We start from the raw sequence: 21,712 nt of genomic DNA on the forward strand, positions 1-21,712 counted from the left end.
AGCATCGCATCTGGAATATTTTGTCAATCTGGTCACCCAATCAAGGCGATTTGTTATGTAACAATTGTCAATAGTAATGCATTGTCACTGTAAGCTGAACAATTTATGGTGTTCGAATGTGTTTGTTTGGTGTACTTGAAAGCGGGGAATAATACTTGTGGTTTATATATTGCATTCAGCTGAAATCATTGTTTTACATGCACATGCACACAACTGATATTCTCACCTGTAAATCACATCTTTCATCAGATTCTTTTAATGATACATAGTGCACTGTGATATCTACTCTCGTGCCTCTCTGCTGAAATATTTGGCCGATGAGTGTCTCTCGCAGTTGATATCATCTGGCCATGTGTACGCGAAGGAATAAAGGAATGGTTCAAAACTCGGTCATCTTGGGATTAATTGTGTGCATTGGATATGGATTTTATATGTACAGCCTATTGCAGAACAGAGTGAAATATATGGACAGCAAAGTTGTTCATCAAAGGGCTCAGCATGAAACTTTGTCATCTCAGATGCAAGGTATGCTCCTTATCAATTAGTCAAACAAATCACGTTAATATGAATATTGAATGTCCACAAAATAGCATGTGTATTACATTGCAATCGACTAGTTACCTAAATTTTCAATCTCAGCTTATTATTCGTGCATAGTGACACCGAGTTATCACTTGTGTTTTGCAATAATAATGTAACCTTACCGTACTGTTTTCTCAATTGAATACCGATTTAATGGTCAGTAGGATGGCTGTTTGATTTGGTCCTAAATTCATGTGGATCATTTATCATGCACTGATGTCGGTGAAGATATTTTACTGAAGTATAAATCGGCAAAGTCCTTCTGTTAGTTTTGTAATCACGAAACAAATAAGCTACCTTCTCGCTTATAATCAGAGGTGGTCAAAGTAGTCAAGAAAGCTACTCAAGTAGAAGTAGAAGTAGTGATGAAAAAATCTACTCAAGTATGAGTAGAAGTACTTCTTCCATAAGGAACCTAAAACTACTTGAAGTAGAAGTAGATTTGACTGACTTTAAATCTACTCAACTAAGTAAGTAGTTGTGAAAACGATCGTAATTCGTTCGCAAGGATTGTCAAAAGGTGCAAATTGAGCTATGCGAAAGGAAGGTGCTGAGCTTGATTCATATTGATGCATACCAGGAGGTTTAAATTTTCGACAGCATAAGCATTCGTCCTCATCATGGAATGAAATGATAGTATTGATATGGAAATGCGATACTAATCCTCTGTTTACTCGAACAGCACGTTTTAGAAAATATCATGATATGGCGCCCTTTCCCATTATAAGGCCTGTAATTTAGTCGAAGAGCAATAGGGAGAAGTTGCATAGGATACGGTGTAAACACTTTGCGCGATTAGTAAACGTTAATAAAAAATATATTGGATTGTAAAAATGCCATATTGTGTAGCTTTATTTCCGGTAATTAAAGGCATTACTACACTTGCTTTTATACTTCAACATGTATGTTATCCAGACAAAAGAACTGATATTAATTAGAACTCAAGTATATGATACTGGGAATTGAAAGTGAAATATAAATACTACTTCTAAAAGCAGAAAATGTATTTCATGTCTTTAGTCCAGAAAGTTTCAAAGGTGGTATGCTAAAACAGCTCTAAAACTACAAAAAAAGCCAGACTCCACTTTTCCAGATTAGGACACGCTATGAACTGCTATAGTGCTATATTACATCAATTACGATATGATATGTAAATGCTAGATTACGAAACATCAGTTTCAAACGGTATGATAAGCCATATAGCTTACTGTGATAAAATATTTCATGTGGGCGAAGAACGACAATGCGGTGTGAACGGAACCACGCCAACCCGCTACGGTCCCTAAATTATATTCACCGAAACTTTCATGAAATCAAACTGGTTACTCCGTATCATATCCACTGCGCGAAGAGCGACGGAAATTTTGGACTTTACTCAACTACTATGAAAATTAAATGTTGATACTCCGTGAAAACAGCCCCGAAATTCCTCAGGCTATCTTCCTGATTGGAGGATTAAACAACTTCTACTTGACGAACTGAAAATAGCGAAAAGTGAGCAAGTAGATCACAAAATATTACGAAGTAGAAGTTGAGTACTTGAGTAAGTACCCGAAGTAGAGGAAAACTACTCGAGTACTTCCAAAAAGTAGAAGTACTCCATTACTGACCACCTCTGCTTATAATTGTACCAGTACATTTCCTGCACCTCATCTTCTGCCTTGAAATCGTCGTGAAATGCACAATATGGATTGCATAAGCAGGCTATATTACCCGATGTGTTGATGTGATAATAGGGATAGTCTATAAATGATTGATAATTTTTTTCAAGTTTTGATACTTGGTTCTCTGCACCTTTTATTAGTCCGAATGTCGTCAATAAACCATTGACATGCAACAGACATGCCATTTCGATGAATCAAACCAGACACTGACTGTTGATTCTTTATCAATGATACATCTTCAGTGCTCGGAATAAGATTACTTTTTTGCTGTACTGCCGAGTTTTCATACCATGTAAGATCAAGTTTCACTAGGGGTAGCGAACACTAAGCTAAAGATCCATATGAATAGAAGTTTTTTCACGTAATGTTGTCGGTATCTTGAAATACTTGAATGATCATAAATGTAAGCTGTCATTGCATTGTACGCTTTCTTTCGCATTCTGAACTTCCCAAAATTGCCTTTTGTGATATATTAGCCTGCGTTATGTTGTTTGACGTCATTATATTACAATAACACATATATTGTTATTATTAAGTAGTATTATTGCATTATACTTACGGTATTGCAATTTATATTCATGACCAGCTGACTTGATGACCTAAAACCGGTTGCTAGTCACCATTTCACAGAAAAGTTTCTATGTTTTAGAATAAACTTTAAAGAAATTGATGTCTGTCTGTCTATACTAGCATATTAATATTTTCTTCTTTAGTTGCATATGAAGATAAGGCACGGCTTGAGAAAGACTTGCAAAAGTTGAAGACAGATTGTCAAACAGAACGAGAACGTATGTTGTCATTTTGTTTGCTGATTTGAATTATGTCTTCACCCTTCAATAATATAAAACAGGAAAAGAAGAATTAATACAAGGTATGTTGGTAGAGCATCAAGACAAAAACGGAGTCTTGGTGGAAGCAAAAAAGAAACTCGAGGTATGTAGAGATTGAAGGGTATCTATAAATTTCATTCATTTTATTCTATTTTTACTCCCAAAAACCTGTTCAATGCACAAAATACTACTTGTCCATCATATACCCGAGGAATGCATAGAGTGTGGGTTTGCCACAGTAGATCAGATTTGGCCAGATGTGCATTCTATCTGTTCATCCAAGTTAGATACTGTCACTGGTTTTGCTCAGTGTCCCTCAGCTCCCAGCGGCAATTCTACATGGTACGTTTGGTCTGCGAGACCGGTACACAATGCTTCACTCATTTGCCATTGCTCTGTTTTGTGTGTACTCTGTAGGCGTAGGCTAACATTGATGCAATATGTATCTCGCGCTTGTTGGGCAAGCATAGAAACTGTAGCATTTGTAATTCACTAAAATATGAATTCTGCTGAAATTGTTATGGCTAATGTACTATTGTGATAAGAGGGATGGTGAAGATCAATCTACTTGCCTGCATTTTTCCTGTTTGGAAATATGTACTAAATAGCCTTATATATTGATTAATTATTTTTGCGGTACTGGTATGCAGGCCCAAGACAACATTGTCTCTTGTTGATGACGCTTCTCCACATTTCCTGAAAATTTGTTGAGGTGATCAATACGTTCGGTGACTATGGTATGTGAAGCCCATTGTCTGGTATCCCACTTTCATGACGTTATGGTAATGATTAGGGCGATTTTTTTTTATAAAAAATAAAGGAAGATTTTGACCTAAAAAATCTAAATTTTGACATTTTTTGAGCTTGAAAAACATAATTTTGACCAAATTTTGACCTAACGTATGCAAATGAAGTGTTTTCCCACATAATGCTATAATTGTACTACTTATCTTCATTTCTCATTGGAACTGTCTGTTCTTACGAAGTAGTTTGGTCTGAAAAAACTTTTGTGACTCAAAAACTGACAAATTTTTACATGATAAAAACTTTATTTTAACGAAATCTGGCCCTATGAAAAATTCCAGTTCATCACGTATTATGGTAGAAATAATTAAAATTTGTTGTAGTACAACGAATAACACTTTCCTACATTCTCGGGTAGACAGTGTCTGTCCAAACTAAGTTTAGCTCGCCAAGAATGGAGAAAGAACTGTTTCATTGGAATGTTTATGCTTCACAATGAGCAGACAATTGGCCGTCTTCAATGGTAGGCCTATAAACTAGGCTACAAGCTGTAAAATGTCAAATGATAAGTTCACCGACAGTGCAAAATCTACGATACAAACGAAATGCTGGTTGCAAAAAAATTTTGACATATTTTGACCTAACGCTACAATTTTGACTAAATTTTGACTTTTTTTGACATGTCTCAAAATATCTCTCTAGTAACGATATATATCTTAAGCGATAACTGATATTCTGAAATGGTTCTGTTGCTTTTGTTTTGTTTGCGTTGACTGTAAAAGTATCTTCAAGAATCCCCTCGAGCACTTCTTCATATCCTGTTTCTTTCCTCTCATGGAATGAAATCAAATATGTGTACAGTGTAATTATTTTGATCAGTTGCGAGTGAAAAGTTGAAATTCATTTGCGGTTTTCAGGAGGAGAATGCGGAAACGTCGAAAGAACTCAAAGTTCTGAAGGTAGAATTTGGAAGTCTTGTTTGATTATCTTTCCGTGTTCCTTGTAATGGTCGTGCTGAACTGCATTTAGATACGGTACGATACTCTCCACAAAGAACACGAAAAACTGAAAATAAAGCATGCAGACTCGGTCAAGAGTTTTTCAGAAAATGCAAACAATGCTTATGGTAGGTTAACAATATAACTATATATCTACTAATATTTCATCAACTATTACTGATGATTTACTGACACTCATACCACAGGCAGTTGTATCCGAGGGAGGAGGACATCTGTTTTGTACATTTACAGAAATCTCAGTTTTTAAAACTCTGAGACACGTATGCTGACTCGACCCGTTATGAGATGGACTCTCTGTGTACAATCCTAATTACTTGGTCTGCTAGATGGTCTGCTTGATAACTAGGACTGGGCAAAATCGAGTACCGGAGTCGTGCGTGTTTCAATCCTTGATCATATATTAGGCTTCTAGTATCACTCATTATTAGGGCGGTTTTTTTTTACCTAAAAAAAATGAAATTTTGACCTAAAAAATCAAAATTTTGACTTTTTTTGACCTAAAAAAACTGAATTTTGACCAAATTTTGACCTAACGTATGCATATTAGGTGTTTTCCCACATAATGTTGAAATTGTACTACTTAGCTTCATTTCTGGTTGGAACTGACTGTCCTAACGAAGTAGTTTGGCCTGAAAAAACGTTTTTGGCTTAGAAACAGGCAACTTTTTACATGAAAAAAACAACATTTTAACGAAATCTGACCCTATGAAGAATTCCAGTAGTTACAATATGTATTATGGTAGAAATAATTAAAATATTTTGTAGTGCAACGAGAGATACTTTCCTACATTCTTGGGTAGAAAGTGCACGTCCTTACTAAGAAGCTTACCAAGGACGTTCAACAGCAGGAGTTGTTGGCTGACAACACTCAAGTTCTGCGTACACTGCTGTTGCTGGTGACACACCGTGTTGCTTCATTCTGACAATGTTGTCTACATCACAATTTTTCATCATGTGCTTCTTAATATAACAATGATGCGGTGCACAAGAAGTCTTTCTTTTAGGATATTGCGATACGTTGACCATAACACCATGTCTACCTATTATTTGAATTATTTGACCGTTTATGATTCACAATGGGCAGACGATTAGCCGTTTACAACGGTAGGCCTATAAAATAGGCTAAAAGCGGTAAAATATCAAGTTATAAGTTCACCGACAGTGCAAAATCAACAACACGAACAAAATGCAGACGTCAAAATTTTTTTGACTTTATGAAAAATTTTGACAAATTTTGACCTAACGCTACAATTTTGACATGTCAAAAAAAACCTACTCATTATGATTCCATAACTGTATCAAAGGCGTAGAAAGTTGAAAACAAGTACCTTTTAGTGGCAAGGGCAGTATGATTTCAGTGCTCGAAAAAATTATCTCTATTCACTCGACTCAAATCTTTGTGTCCAGCTCTATTGATAGCCACCACACCATTGACACTCTATTGCCTCACAGAGGATCTGCAGATCTGTGAAGCTGAGCAGGGCAGATTGAAAACGAAGGTTGCGAACCTCGAAAATCAGCTCGAAAATACCGATGTAAGTATCTTGGTTGTCATGAAGGATATATCCATGTCTAGTATTTTTCTGGACCAGGGGTCACCAACGTGGTGGCCGCGGCCCCCCCCGCGAGGACCAGATGAGTAGCCCGCAAGAGTGTTCTAAAAATAGACCGAATAGCAGCATTTACCAATATTCGTCAGATTATTACCAGTGAGCTTTTAAATATATAAATTGAGTGATTTAGCTATTCTTGTTTAAATCACACTATAACATGTGACTTAGAAATGACAATACATTATATATAAACACTTAAAATGATGATATCAAATATTTTATTAGTAATTCTAAATATTCTATTAGTAATATACCAACATGTAATAGAATAACAAGATATCGAAGACGTAGAATACGGCGTACTGCCCTATCAGGCGATATGACGGCATGCCATCCACGGTCTTCTTGAAATGGTTGGGGGTTCCGTTATGGTAGCTCGACGTCCAGGACATTGCCAAAGTAGTAAACAACATTGATATCCGGTAGCAGATAACGGTGAAATACTAGCATATGCAGTATGATGCCCATTACGTATTGCTTCAATTTGACACTGCTTTGTCTCTCTTACACTCAACTCAGGTTACAGTACCATATTTCTAACTTTCTGTAATCGATGCTGCTGTCAGGTATAATGAAATCTCTCATGTCTGGATGCTGAACAGTTAGAGATTGAAATTGTAACACTGCAAAATCACCTCCACCTCAACGCCCACGAGACTGCAGCAAACTTTTGGTGCCTTGTTGACACGGAAGAGTACAGTGGTGAATGCGCAGCAGCTATGAAGGTTGCAACCGTGTTTGGTTCAATTTATCGTTGTGAAGCAGCCTTTGCGGACACGACCTTCATCAAAAAACAAACACAGAACACGCCTCGCTAGTGCACATCTGGAACACCCACTCAGAGTTGTAGTGTCAAGTTACATAGCAGAGTACAGCGAACTAGTTGATAGCATGCAATGCCAGGCCTCCCACTGACTGGTATAGAAACAGATAACATGATGTCCAGTCTAACGTGTGACATGATTTATTTTAAAATTTGAGCTGACAGTTCTATAATTTATATAAACATGGTGCGAAGTAATTCGTGATTCCTTGAAAAGTCTTAATGGCTAGCTAGTTGAAATGAGATGTATTGATTTAAAAGACTCTCTTACAAGTCTTACCGCTATGCGATTCCTGTTTAGTGCTATGAATATCAAAGCGGATATTCTGTCTGGTACGGGTAAACGACGGGAGTAAATGGTAGCCCGTCGCTTCAATCAGTACCCAAAAGTAGCCCTTGGTTGCAAAAAGGTTGGCGACCCCTGTTCTGGACGATGTGAAAATGAACATTATCAGCCCAACATATCAATTCAGCTGCCAGTGTACACCAAAAAGTCCTTACCTAGACACTCTAAATAAAGCAGGGGCGGGTAACTTTTCCAGGCGGTGGGCCGGATATGGGAAAATGAAGTAGCTGGCGGGCCGGATTACTGAATTAATACATTATTGTGTATGTATCCACCTATACAAGGATTAATCGTAATTAATGTAAACTTTAAGTTTAAAGCATAGAGACTAGAACACTATTCATCGAATTTATTAACGTAATGTACTTCGATAGCTGTTGAAGTCAAAGGGATATCTGTGGTCGAATAAAGTTGCGATTAGCAAGTTCTTTGAACTCTGGATGCGTGCCGGGCACATAGAAAACAAATAACTATAAAGAATAACCTACAGCCACCATAATTTGACATAATAAAGCAGTGGAGAATTACGGCGCTGTGACTGCGGGCCATATAATCATGTAAGACTGGAAACTGTCGGCGGGCCGTTCAAAATCCCATCGCGGACTGGATCCGGCCCGCGGGCCGTATGTTGCCCGCCCCTGCTCTACAGTATCCTACTCGTATCTGGTCAATATATTGTATTTTGCAATGATGTCCAATGCTTACTCGCAAAACAATTCAATGCATCTTGATTCTTGCAGGCAAATCATCAAAAAGTTGTAGCATCTATGAAGATTATTCCTGTAGATGCTATAAATTTTAATCATCCTGCCTTGAAAGACATTAGTGACAGTGAGAAGAATTATATCGCTGGTAAGTAATGCACAAGATTATTGATTTCTTATAATTTTGCAGTACTTCATAATTTTATTCTTCTGTGATTGTCTGCTTATTGCGTATCACTACAATTCTTATTTTATCTCATTCTCACAATACTGCTAGTGAAGGAAATCGTAGCCTAGGATATTCAGTCCATCAATTAGTTTGGATTGTGCTAGTGCTCCCTAATCTCATATTCCCGATCTGAGCAACGGCTGTTTCAGACTTCGGTCTGACTGATTCAGTTTAAATGTGCATTACCATTAGGCCTTAATATAGACATGTCAGTGCCATGCTCAGTTGATTTGATGATTCATAGTGGGATGCTGTTATGAACCAGTATAGCTATGATGATTTTTATGTACCATATGAATATGAACAATTATAGTTACTTACATAACTGTCTTTACATCAATAGTCATCAATAAAAAAGGAATTGTGAAAAGTCAATATATAAAAATTATTGGCGAGAAAATCAAGGTGGGGTCAGCTGCCCGTGCTATATTCTGGATGAATTGTGCCGAGTATGCCTTGGCTATACAGGCGTAATTATGTACGCATTGCCCACTACATTAAAGCATGTATTTCCAAGGTAACAGACATGAGTAATTTAAATCACAATTATTATTAATAACTTAAACTGATATCTGTGTTGTTTAAGTGTCGCAAGCCTACCAAGCATTGTTGGGCCTTGTTGCTTGCTGGCGTAATTAGACTGAGCATTCGATCGTCATTTGATACTGCATTCTTTAAAGCAATGTACTCACTACTCAGTGTCACTTATCAATTATTATCTAGTTATGAACTGGCTTGCATTGTAGAGGTGATCCAGTGTAAATTTGACATGTGCGACAATTCTGTCCACTCTCTAGTAAATAGTGGTGCAATGAGAACAAATTGATCTACTAGCTTTAAGCCAGGGTATAATATTACGCTACTTATAATAATACATTATTGAATGCTGTCGATTCACTGGCATGACAGCCAACACCAGTGGTGTGCAACGACTGCAACGTGGAGCCTGCGATATGAATTTCCAATTTAGCATTTTGCTTATTGTCAGGTGCATTTGGGCTAAGCTCAAGTGGACTATGATCATTAATATCACTTATATATGCATAAGCTGACTTCACGTATGAATATTTTTGACACCATTTAGTCAATAATACCCGAAAAGTGTTCAAAGTATTACTTATTCTCATTACGTATAGTCCAGTATCGAATTGGATTGATAGGTCTCATCGTCGCTGCTACCCCTTCATACTGAATTGATGGGCCTTGCTAATATGACAAAGCCTATGTGAATGCCCCCTCTATCAAAAAGGTTACACGCGCACTATTGGGATGTACAGTCATCACTCTTATACTTTAAAAAAATATATATCCCAGGTCTTGTAGGAGAAAGTAAACAATATTTGGTGGAGGAGCAGAAACATGATGTTGTGCAACATCCAACTGACCCGGAGGAAGCCGATCGACATGAGGAGGCAGACAAGCAAGCCCCTGAATCGGATCAAAATAGTATCAAAGAAGGTAGTTAGTTCATTCATTCCTGAGAATACAGAAATAGTCACCGTTTCCATTTCATAAACGGCCCCTCTATTTTGTTGCAATCGGCAAGACCGATACTGGTAATGTGATTGATGGAATGACTGCAACTTGCTTACTCATTTATAACAAAACCCTCTGCCAAATTGGTAGACAAGAAGATGTCAATTTCAGGTGATAACGTTCTAGTTTCAGGTGATAGCGTTCTTTTTAGTTGATTTCTCCAAAGATCTCTCATTGATTACTCATCCTGTTATATAGTTCTGACATTACACATGAAACCATTTTTATTCTTTTCAGTGCAATTAAACATAGATGAAAAGGCGGAAGATGCGCCAAAGGTAAGACTACTACTTGCATTACTTGATCAAGGGATTTCCTTTTTAGACTACATACACTTGTACTTATAACTGCTTAACCTTTTGTACTTTTGATTTTGTAGCGTAGAAAGTGGCTTACTTGGTAAATACCCCCTGTATCACAGCTCAACTGAATATGCTTTCAAAAATTGCACCTGTTTGTAATATCATTAGCCATTTTGCGCGAGCCGCATCTTGCAAAGATTAAAGTAGCCACCTCCAATTAGCTGGTAAAGTATGCGAAGCCTTGATCATTTCTACTTGCTGAAGCTATTTGTTTGGATACGGTACCTTACCTGACTTCATTTCTACTTCCTCAAGTAGATGTCTTTGAAGTAGCTACTGCTAGTTCTATTTGAGTAGAAATTCGCGACGTTAGTTATACTTCTACTTCAATATTATGAAAGGAGCGTAAATCCATCCTCTTTGACTTACTGTAATTATTGGTTATCTTATATGCAGCGGCTGGGTCGCTCAGTTTTAATATCTTTTGTTAGGGGAATCACGTGGTAGTGCGATCGTTATTTAAATTTTCCTTGTGTCTTACCCTGAAAAACTTGAAAATACACTGCTATGTTCAGTGCTTTGCACGTATCTATGACTCATAACAACATTGAAGATCATTGTTCTTGCTCGCTGCCCAAATCCTCAAGCAGAATTTAGTTTTGTGGATCAATAGAGGAACAGGAAATTGGAAGCATGGTATGAATAAGTTCCTGTTAATACTTCAAGTATATAGCATTCATCCCGCTTGGTATATAAGTCAGCTATTCCGGCTGCACTGCATCAACCACAGTGACTCTGTTATGCTACCATGTCCTGACATGCCGGTTGTTATATCCTGATTCTCGCTACAGCGAATTCACAAGTTTTGCCTCACAACATGTGTTGTGAAGACTGCTCATATATGCTGCCGCCTGCGCTCACAGTAGTGCAGTAATGTTGCTTTCTCGCATTGCTTCTTTCCTCAGATGTAGTTAGGATTATTAGCTTTAATCTAATAAATCTTCTGCTGGAATAGTCTGTCTGAAATCTCTCATCAGCATCAGAGGACGAGACTTATTATTGGCGACGAGTGAAAAACACGGATTATCATCGATCAGAAGCAGCCGCGTGTATCTACTCTAATCCTCGCTCCTATAATCCTGACTACGAAAAATGCAAGCCAATTACGTAATGAAAGGGTCCATTGGCGAATTCGACCCTGAATTACATCGTAATAACGCTCATGACGCCTTCTGCGACTTCGTGAGTAGGTTCCGTTATGAATACGATGCCATCGCCGCCGACCCACCTACCGACGCAGAGGACAAGGCTAAGTGGGTTGAAATCAACATGCGCAAGCTTTTCCTCGGCAAATTCTCATCTCGAAGCTTTCAAAAGGACTATGAATCCACGGTCCCTGCAAATGAACGGGCCAATCTTCAATTCAAGGACTTCGTAATAAAAATGCAGGAAAGGTATGAGACAACTCGCAACTATACCTTAGCAAACTATCAGTTTCATCGACTTCACCAGGAACAAGGTGAGAGCTTTGACAATTTCGTCCATCGTCTCCGCAAAGAGGCGATGTCATGCAAATTTAGCTGTGCTAATGCCAATTGCGATGTCATAGATGTCATGATTCGTGATCAAATAATCGTGGGTACCGTACACAATGATATCCGTAAAAGCGCCCTCAAAAGCCAATGGAAACTGCGGGAACTCGTAGAAAATGGGCGTAGAATGGAAGCAGCAGCCCACACAGCGCAGAAAATTCAGTCAGAGCACAGCGACGACAGCGAGAAAATCTCGCGGGTCAAGCCCAAGAAGTACAGCAAAAGCCGGAAGAAACCGGCACGCACATCCGGATCATGCAGAACATGCTCAGATCCATCATGCCACGGGGAACAAGATTGTCGAGCAACCGATCGTGAATGCTTCGCATGCGGGCGCAACGGCCATTTCAAGGGGTCCAAGGCCTGCAGATCTACGAAACGCGTACAGCATGACCCCGAAGAGAGCCATCGAAGCTCTATCGAGCCTAGACGCAAATCGATCTCATCGAGAGAAAGTTCCGCCTCTAGCAGTGACTCAGAGTCACAAGCACCACCCAGGCAAGGACGTGTCCGGAGATTGCACCGTCAGCCTCAACCGGAACACAAGAAAATGTTAAAGAAGCCTGATCAATATCTTCGCAGCAAACCACCCAAATCAAAACGGGTTCACAAAGTGCAGAATAAAAAGAGAATGCCTCCAAGAGACTCTCGTCACAAAGCGCGTAGAAAACAGTCAGCCCTCCAGCCAGCAAATCCGCACAACTGGGCTGTTATTCGGCGCATCTCAAAACCAAAATACACAGTCAAGGTCATTGTGGCTGAAAAACGACTGACTGGCTTTGCCGACACAGGCGCCGACCTGAATGTCATGTCAGAAAGGAAAGCCGAGAAGCTAGGACTGACGCTACGCAAAACCAAAACGAGGATTCGGCCATTTGGTTCTAAGCCAATAAAATGCGTTGGCTACTACAAAGGGTTCGTCACCTACAACGACCACAGTTGCTTGACACGCTTCTACATAGTACCACTGGAAGTCGAGACGTTACTAAGTGGGAAACTCTGCGAGGAACTCGGAATCATCAAGTTCCATCCTCCGAAACAATCCTCTAACGAGAAGGCAATTCGCGCCCTTTCTAAGAATCAGTTCACGTCGGATATTGTCGATCGGTATCCCAGCATCTTCAGAGGGATAGGCACTCTCAAGGGCCACAAGGTACACTTTTACACCGATAAGAAAGTTCCGCCTGTTGCACAAAGCTCACGCCCGATTCCGCATCACCTGCGCTCAAAATTCGACAATGCCATTAATCAAATGGAAAAAGACGGAATTATTGAGGAGCATCACGGCCCGGCGCCATGGGTCTCAAACGTAGTCCTCACTCCAAAGGATGACGGCAACATTCGGGTCACTGTTGACATGCGAGAAGTAAACAAGTGCATCAAGCCAACCAACATACCCATCCCACGTGTCGAAGACATCAAAGCCAAACTTTCAGGTTGCAAAACCTTCAGCAAGCTGGACTTCAAGTCTGCCTTCCACCAGCTCGAACTAGACGAAGAATCCCGCACACTCACAGTGTTCCACGCAGGGCACCGCCTGATGCGTTACCGAAGGCTTACAATGGGTGCGAAACCCGCCTCCGGCGAGCTTACCAAAGCTCTCATCCCTATCTTCAATAACATGTCAGGTATCCATGTCATCCATGACGACATCATAATTGCTGGGAAAAGCAAGGAAGAGCATGATGAATCCCTCTATGCAGCTCTCCGGAAAATCGAAGCCGCTGGTATGACTCTAAATCCTGACAAATGCATCTTCAGGCAGAAAGAAATCCCATTCTGGGGGATGATTGTAACAAAGCACGGGGTGAAACCCGATCCAGCCAAGATTGACGCTCTCAGACACGCATCGCCACCAAAATCAAAGGATGAAGTCATGTCTTTCTTGTGCTTTGTGCAATCATTTGGGGAATTCATACCCCTGTTATCTCGCAAGACATCAGCCCTACGCCAGCTCACAAAGAAGCACAAAGAGTTCAGATGGTCAGACAAATGCAAGAAGGAATTCAACGACCTCCGACAGTGCCTGCAGGAAGACGCTCTCCTGCGCTACTTTGACACACATCTGAGCACGTATATTTTTGTGGATGCTCATGTATCAGGAATATCAGCAATTCTTGCCCAAGGCAACAGCTCTTCTGACTGCAAACCGATCACGTTTGCTAGTCGAGCCACAAGACAAGAGGAACAACGTTACCCACAGCTAGACCTGGAGGCCACCGCCATCGATTTCGGCCTCAGACGCTTCCGCAATTTCATTGTGGGCGGTCCTCAAGTACATGTCATAACGGACCATAAGCCTCTTGTCAGCATCTTCAGTAACACGCGAAAAGGATCGATCCGGACGGATAGAATCAGACTCCGTCATCAAGATATCCCATTTGAGGTCATATGGGAGGCAGGAAAACATAACCCAGCCGACTACCTCTCCCGCCATGCGCAGCCACTGGATCAAGTTCCCTCGTCGTGGCAGGATGAAGCTAATGAACTCGAGCGCACAGTGTTCTGGCTCCGCCATAGCCCATACACAGAAGCTATATCTTTGGACAATATTCGGGAGGAAACCAGAAATGACCGAGTGCTCCGCAAGCTCACTAAATACATCAGAAAGGGTTACATACCCAAATCAGAGCCGACTCTCCAGCCCTATCGCAAATTCCAGGATCAGCTCACCCTGTCAAAAGGCTTTGTCCTGAAACAGGACAAAATCATACTGCCTGAATCACTGTGGAGCAAAGCCATAGATAAGGCCCACCAAGGCCATCACCCGGGTATAACGATACTGAAAGCCCGTATCCGAGAACATTTTTGGATGCCAAACCTCAACAAAATGGCTGAAAATAAGGTGAAACAATGTAAGATGTGCCAGCTCTTCACCAACCCAGGGTCGAAACAGCCGCAAAAGATCCTGACACCACCCGAGCGCCCCTGGGAACAAGTCAGTGTCGATCTTTTTGGCCCAATGCCAGATGGCAGACACATTGTGGTGGTTCAAGATATGATGACTCGATTTCCCGATGCCAAAATACTGAAAAGTACTGCAGCGAGATATGTCATTCCCGCAATGATTGACATCTACAGACAATATGGACGGCCAGAATCGCATAAAACTGACAACGGCCCACCGTTCAATGGACTCGAATTCAAGGAATTCTCAGAGTCGTACGGTATTAAACACAAGACTGCCTACCCCCGCCATCCGCAAGCCAATCCAGTTGAAACCTTCATGAAAATTCTCGGAAAATCGATGAAGATCTGTCATGAACAGGGGCAAAACAAACAGGAAGCCTTAAATCAACTACTCAGCAGCTACCGGTCATCACCACAAGCCGCAACCGGCCAATCCCCGGGTAACCTGATGTTTCACGGGGGCTACCGACAAGAATTCCCTGAGAAAATCTTGACAACGCAGGATGTTATGGCGGCCAGAGAACTAGACACAGAAACTAAGATCACCCGTCAAACATTCGTAAATAGCTCAGTCCGTCGGCAACCATCAAGCATTGAAAAAGGTGACTACGTCATAATCAGAAACTACAACAAGAGGAAATTTGAACCGATTTTTGGACCAGAAGAGTACGAGGTAGTTGCTGTGCTTGATGATGGTGTGAAACTGCGAAAATTAATTGATGGGAGACACACCACCCGTCACATGAACGACGTCAAAGTTGTAACGTACCCAAGTGACAGAAGTCATGAACAATTGGTCAAGCAAAGGAATTTATACAATGATGACTGGGACTTCGAAATGACACAAACCATTGACAATACGGACTATCCTGCAGCCGAACCTCTACAACACGAGGAGGACGACACGCCTCACGTACAGGAGAATGCCTCCAACACGCTACCGAGAATGTTGAGTCGCCTAGCGGACTATAACTCACCTGGCTACTCCGAACTCGGCCTGTGAACTTTTCGAAATCCCAAAAGGGGGGATTGTTGTTATATCCTGATTCTCGCTACAGCGAATTCACAAGTTTTGCCTCACAACATGTGTTGTGAAGACTGCTCATATATGCTGCCGCCTGCGCTCACAGTAGTGCAGTAATGTTGCTTTCTCGCATTGCTTCTTTCCTCAGATGTAGTTAGGATTATTAGCTTTAATCTAATAAATCTTCTGCTGGAATAGTCTGTCTGAAATCTCTCATCAGCATCAGAGGACGAGACTTATTACCGGTCAATTGCTATTCAATGTTTGTTTAGTACTATAGCTATTGGTTTGTAGCAGACTGATTCAGTAAGCTACAAAATGTAGTATCATATATCCTGCCAACTCGGCCTCCATCTGATTGCTCGATCAAACACCTCAGGTCTTACATTGAGGATTCCACTCATGAATTGGAGTCAAACTGTGTGATACTGTTTACAGATTTTGAGTGGTTCGCCAATCGCTATTATCAAATAAAACAATTGTTTGTATTGACCCCATTGATTGACAGAGTGTATCAGGTGTTTTGTTCTTCGGTCAAATTGTGTTTTGTTGCTTACAACAATGGTCGCAGCGAAAGTAGAAACAAGAGCAGCATCATTCAAACTCCTGCTAGCTAACGGTTGCAAAGTAACTTTGAGTTGTATTATTTTCACATGAGAAGTTTGCAGTTTTGATTTGACACCCATGCTACGCTATACAAGTTCTCGATTGTAATTTGAAATTTTTCCGCGCTAATTCAGGCAGGCTGCTCATGGCACTAAGCAGATATGCAAGAATAAAAACATAAATTGCCACAAGGGCACAACAGCAACACAACAACAAAAGTCGACCTTCTCTCTCCGCTGTCGCATGTGATCTGCTCACCAATTGTATACGTCCATCCGCCTAAACTCCAATCAACACGTACGCAATCAATCAATCTCACGCGAAATACTCAGCGGACGAGGCATCACTAAACATGAGCTACACAAAGGCACAGCATCGTTCGCATCCTTTCGCAACGAATCCGAGTCATACGATCATTTGACCCTTTGTTTGAGGTTGACGATAGATTCGCACGGAAATGCAGATTGAGTCATCCTGACAATGCTTGCTTGTCCCGACTAATGTACACAAGCGACGCGCACAATTCTTGATAGGCCTACTGCTAATTCAGTAGTTCCCTACCTTTTTATAATCGCAACCCAATTTCCATTTGAAAATGTACTGTCCTCCAATTCCAAATTTAGTAAGCTGATTGCTAAAGACAGGTTAACACCTTCGCCCGCCCGGATGTACTCACGGCCTACTTGGGAAGCTGATTACTAATATACTACATGCATAAAGAAAGTGTCGGTTTCTTTGCAGCGCCCAGAAAAATAAGGCATACGACTGCCAGGCTGAAAATCGATGTGTTATTATCATACGATTCGGTGTGATGTTGCGGTCATTTAAACATGATGTTGTAACACGTCGCGTTTTCTTTGTGCAAACCCATGTTTCCTCTTTCTAGGCACCCGCCAATCAAGGCGAGGTGGAAGCGCAAGTCGCCCATGCCGAAAGCCAAAAAGAAATACCCACACAACGGCGTGACGATAACGCTGATATACGTCTTGACAACGATCGGCTACCCGCAGAAAACATGGACGAGCCACAACAACAAGATGGCAATCTAGGTCGTAAGTACGAAAACGACATTGCGCGTCGTTCGAATGACGACGTCGACGATCAGCGTGAACAACGATTGAACGAGGCTGATGGTATCAACGAAGTCGACCCCGACGATCCGTCCCGAGACTTGGGCGGCCCGATCGGCGACGACGTGGTGCACGATTTGGGCGATAAGGAAGAGGGAGACGGAATTCACGACGTCGGTGAGGCAGATCAGGTTCGCAACGTTACGTACTGCATTGGTTATTATTTCGTGGTTGCGAGTGTTCCGAACAAACTGCTTTTCAGCCTCGTCTGGACAATGACGAAGCCAAAGAAGAGGATGGTGATGAGCATGAGGAGGAGAATGAGAAAGATGAAGATGATTTTCATGTAAAAAATTGACTTTATATGCAAAGGATTTTGATTACAGAGGTTATGTAAGTTGTGACACCGTGTCATGACAAAGTTGTATTGGCCTTCAAATGGTACTTGCCATAGTCTTCGGCCTCTCATCCATTTTTACGCAACGCATAAGCTTTCTCGCCGTTGAAATATGTGCAAAACTTGCGAGCTGATTAGAGCATGCATGATTGTGATCAATCGCAAAACTATGTCATAATTATTGAGATAATCTTTCAATACTGGATTGCGGCGGTGTTGAAGTTTCCATTTTCCGTTCTCGGTCGAGATTGAATGCTTTAGGACCTTCAGGATTAATCCGCCGGTTTTGAGCTTGACATTGAACACTGTTGGATATCACGGCCGCGGCAATTCTGTGTGATCGTTAAAAATGTACCGTTTTAAATTAGGGTGCCGACATGGATGCTCCGATAGAAAATGACGGGCTTCAAATTGATGACGGTGAGAATGATATTCACGACGCTATCGTGCAGGGCGAGGAAGGTAATTGTCTTCCCGAGTTTCGTGACATGAAATTATTTACTGCAATAATTTCATTTCTTTTCCGGTTGATTTGTAGGGCTGTGATTAAATTATGGAACTTGATGAGACTGGCCTCCTTTTTCTGGCCCCTGGTCATCCCGGCACTGAGATGTGATAATACCAGAGTCAATGTTCACATGACCACATCAATCTGTTGTCAACTAAATCCACTCAAAAGTCAACTAAATCCACTCAAAAGTCTGATGATATGTAATTAAATAATACCTTGTTAATTCAAACTTCAAATCAGGACTTTCCAAATACGAATTTGACATCAGTAGACCTCAGCCGATATATGCCTACGCTGAAATGACTTGTGGAGTCATGTGCAATAGGGTTGATTGAAGAAACAAAAAATTTGAATTTCAAAAATTGCCATAAATATGGCAACCAGGCAGTGGAAAGATAGTGGGGACTGCCGCATCTGCTCATGTGTCCGGATTTGAACGTCGAGATGGCCTTATCAGACAAAAACTTGAGTCGCATAATCAGATGTAATCGTTCAGCACCGAACATGATTTCGATGTCTGTACAGACTAATACTGTTTTATTTTACTGAAAGCAGCTTGTGTTTTCAATTTGGAATTGTTGGTTTGTGTTTTTAACATGGAGTTTTGTGAACGCAAACCCTACCACATGCTCGTAGGAAGTCTATTGGTTCAAGTCTATTGATGGTTGGATTTGATATCGCGAGATCGCTTTAACATGCAGTTCTATCATCGGCTATTTGCAAACCGAGATGTATGTATACTGAAAAGGGGACATCATTCGTTTGATTAAGTTTTGAAAGTAGTTTCAACTGATGGGGTGCAGTTCACAGTCACAAGATCAATCATTACACTGCGCCAATGCTCATTGCTCAATTTTACTAGAAGAAAAAATAATAATAATTTGTCTGTAACTTTTTTTCTGTACGTTTTCAAGACAAAGTTCTATGGAAATGAGATAGAGACATGTTTCTTCACAGATTTTTTTCTTGAAACTGACTTACCAGCATAAGCTGTTATCAAGATATGGCAAAATTAGCCATTTTTGGCTAGTTGGGTGAAATTGCATGGCCACTAGAGGGTGCAGGAACCTGAATTCGTGATAGAAGTAATTCAATTGAGATTTGGGATCAAATGTCAATGGATATTTTTGAAATTCAAATTTTTCTTTTTTTCACTTAAAAATTGTAACTCGAGTCGAGTCATGACAACTCTGTTAAGCGCATGTGGTGGTGTTTCAGGTCGCGACGAAAAAGACAATGTTCAGGTCGTCCTTCCTCCTGCGGCTCGCGTATCGGACGACGAGCTCGAGGTGGCCGTCAACGCGCCTCCGGATCAGAACAGAGTCAAGCACGCGAACGACGAGCCGCGCAACGACGGGAAGGGCGCGGACGACTACAACGGTTACGAGCGTGAAAATTACGAGCGGGAGCCCGGCAACGAGGACGACAACGGGATCGATCGCGACAAAGTGAACGGCGATTATCGGGACGAGGACGAGAGCGAGGAGGAGAAGGAAGAGAGGGAGATGCGTAACTCGCGACGGGAGGGCTTCGATAAAAACTTTGAAACGTTGAAGGAAGCGCGGGACAGGATGCCGCACGGCGGTAATTTGTAAGGCCGTGCTGCGCGATCATGGCCGGAATACAACTTGATGAGAGAAATAATTCACGAGGGAATGGACGTTGCGATGTCTGAAATTGAAATGTTGCGATTGGCGGAACCATCTACTGCGCCTGTGTACGCAACTTCGTTGCGCTACCTGTTTTTACGACTTTCCCTATCAAATTTGTTTCCGAGCAGTACCCCGGTGCTGATAAACGCTGTGGACCGTGTCACTGCAGTATCATGACTTAATGCAGTCGATTAACTCTATCAAAATTGCACCGGCTATTTTTTTCGTGGCGTTTCGACTCCTTTTGTCATTTACACGGCGCCGGTTGATGCAGTCACTAGTGAATGTTTCAAACTACTGCATGATTGCACGTATGATGCTAGTAATAGTTAACGATTTGGATCGAGTCGTATTCGTAGATACTGTACTGTTAGTTTCGAGCGACCTCTCTATACTATTCTTATTTCTGTAACATCTATTATTATCGATATATTTAACACTTTTATATATTATGCGACAATACAGAGTTTGGTGCTGCGCCTGCGCAACATCCGCGGTCGGAAAACGTGTATGTCTTGGCCATGCCGGGGTGAGGCAGTGTTGGGATGACTCGAGTCATGACTTGACTCGAGTCAGACTCGAGTCAACTTTTTCGAATGACTTGACTTGACTCGAGTCACTTTGCAAAAATGACTTGACTTGACTTGACTCGGCGCTTCAAAAATGTGGATTGACTCGTGACTCGGAGCAAAATTTACGAGTCAATTTCAAGTCATCAAGTTAACGGTGTCGACTAAATCAATATATTTTGTGCTTGTTCGCACTATTCACGATACACCATTGTAATTTGTGAGAGCAACCAGTCATTCACTGATTGTACGTTTCACTGATCTTACATTGTTACATCACAAATACACTGACCGCAAACGAAATGATCACAGCTTGCGTTGTCGTAGTAGCAGATTAATTTAATAGCAACGTATCGCTGTTTATTCGACGGCTCTGTCCTTACATTGCACGGCGCTCACCTTTACCAACCATCTTGTATGATTTAAATCGAACAAATATATTTTATGCATTTATATCCTCACGTATGTGTGTGTATAGATGACTAGTGAATTGTACGATATCAATTTCTTTCATCTTCTCGAGGCTTCGTATTTGATCCTATATTTTGGCTGATAATAAGAGAATGTAGCATGTAGCTCCGAGTTGTCAAACTCAACTGACGTCGCTGGTCGAATTCAAATATTCAGATCACTCTCGGGCCGCACCAGTCAAATGATTCCAAAATATTACTAACTCTCAAGTCAATATATGCACTTTTCCGCATTCTCGGAATTGGGTGTCAATGTCAGCGATTTTCTCCTGACGATGACTACAATTACAACTCCGCTGTCGGGAAGTTATAATGTGCTATCTTGAAGGAATATTAAATAGTAGTATTTCTTACTACAACTTCGAGAAATGTGTTGGATAAAATCACGCAATTTAGAACATATACTCGGAATTTCTTCGCGGGCCGAATGAAATCATTTGGCGGGTCGTATGTTTGACACGCCCCTGATGTAGCTATACAGTTACTTACGTATTTGATTAGCAGTTCTACTTGTGCGTG

The 21,712-nt window shown here is 41.1% G+C and overlaps 2 protein-coding genes across 3 annotated transcripts in view; one reads left to right on the top strand and one right to left on the bottom strand.

Moving 5' to 3' along the window:
- LOC145455998 (ephrin type-A receptor 4-like) overlaps positions 1-21,712 on the bottom strand; it is a 200,124-nt gene that overhangs the window by 104,046 nt on the left and 74,366 nt on the right. The window lies entirely within an intron of this gene.
- Positions 128-20,659, top strand: LOC145456373 (uncharacterized). Its single transcript, XM_080334446.1, has 13 exons — positions 128-525; positions 2,960-3,034; positions 3,097-3,179; positions 4,738-4,779; positions 4,850-4,946; positions 6,292-6,374; positions 8,362-8,473; positions 9,869-10,012; positions 10,328-10,368; positions 17,411-17,785; positions 17,857-17,940; positions 18,360-18,453; positions 19,721-20,659. The coding sequence occupies exons 1-13, from the start codon at positions 351-353 to the stop codon at positions 20,095-20,097; spliced, it is 1,782 nt and encodes a 593-aa protein (XP_080190572.1). The 5' UTR covers positions 128-350; the 3' UTR covers positions 20,098-20,659.

Source organism: Botryllus schlosseri, chromosome 14, assembly GCF_051294905.1.
Source record: "Botryllus schlosseri isolate E-star chromosome 14, Bs_hap1, whole genome shotgun sequence".
Classification (NCBI taxonomy): domain Eukaryota; kingdom Metazoa; phylum Chordata; class Ascidiacea; order Stolidobranchia; family Styelidae; genus Botryllus; species Botryllus schlosseri.

What these genes read in the sequence shown, in the direction of transcription:
- LOC145456373 (XM_080334446.1), top strand. Translation starts at nt 351, where the DNA reads ATGTGTACGCGAAGGAATAAAGGAATGGTTCAAAACTCGGTCATCTTG. An exon ending in TTGTCAAACAGAACGAGAAC is followed by an intron (nt 3,035 to 3,096) that starts GTATGTTGTCAT and finishes AATATAAAACAG; the next exon opens with GAAAAGAAGAATTAATACAA. An exon ending in AAGAACTCAAAGTTCTGAAG is followed by an intron (nt 4,780 to 4,849) that starts GTAGAATTTGGA and finishes AACTGCATTTAG; the next exon opens with ATACGGTACGATACTCTCCA.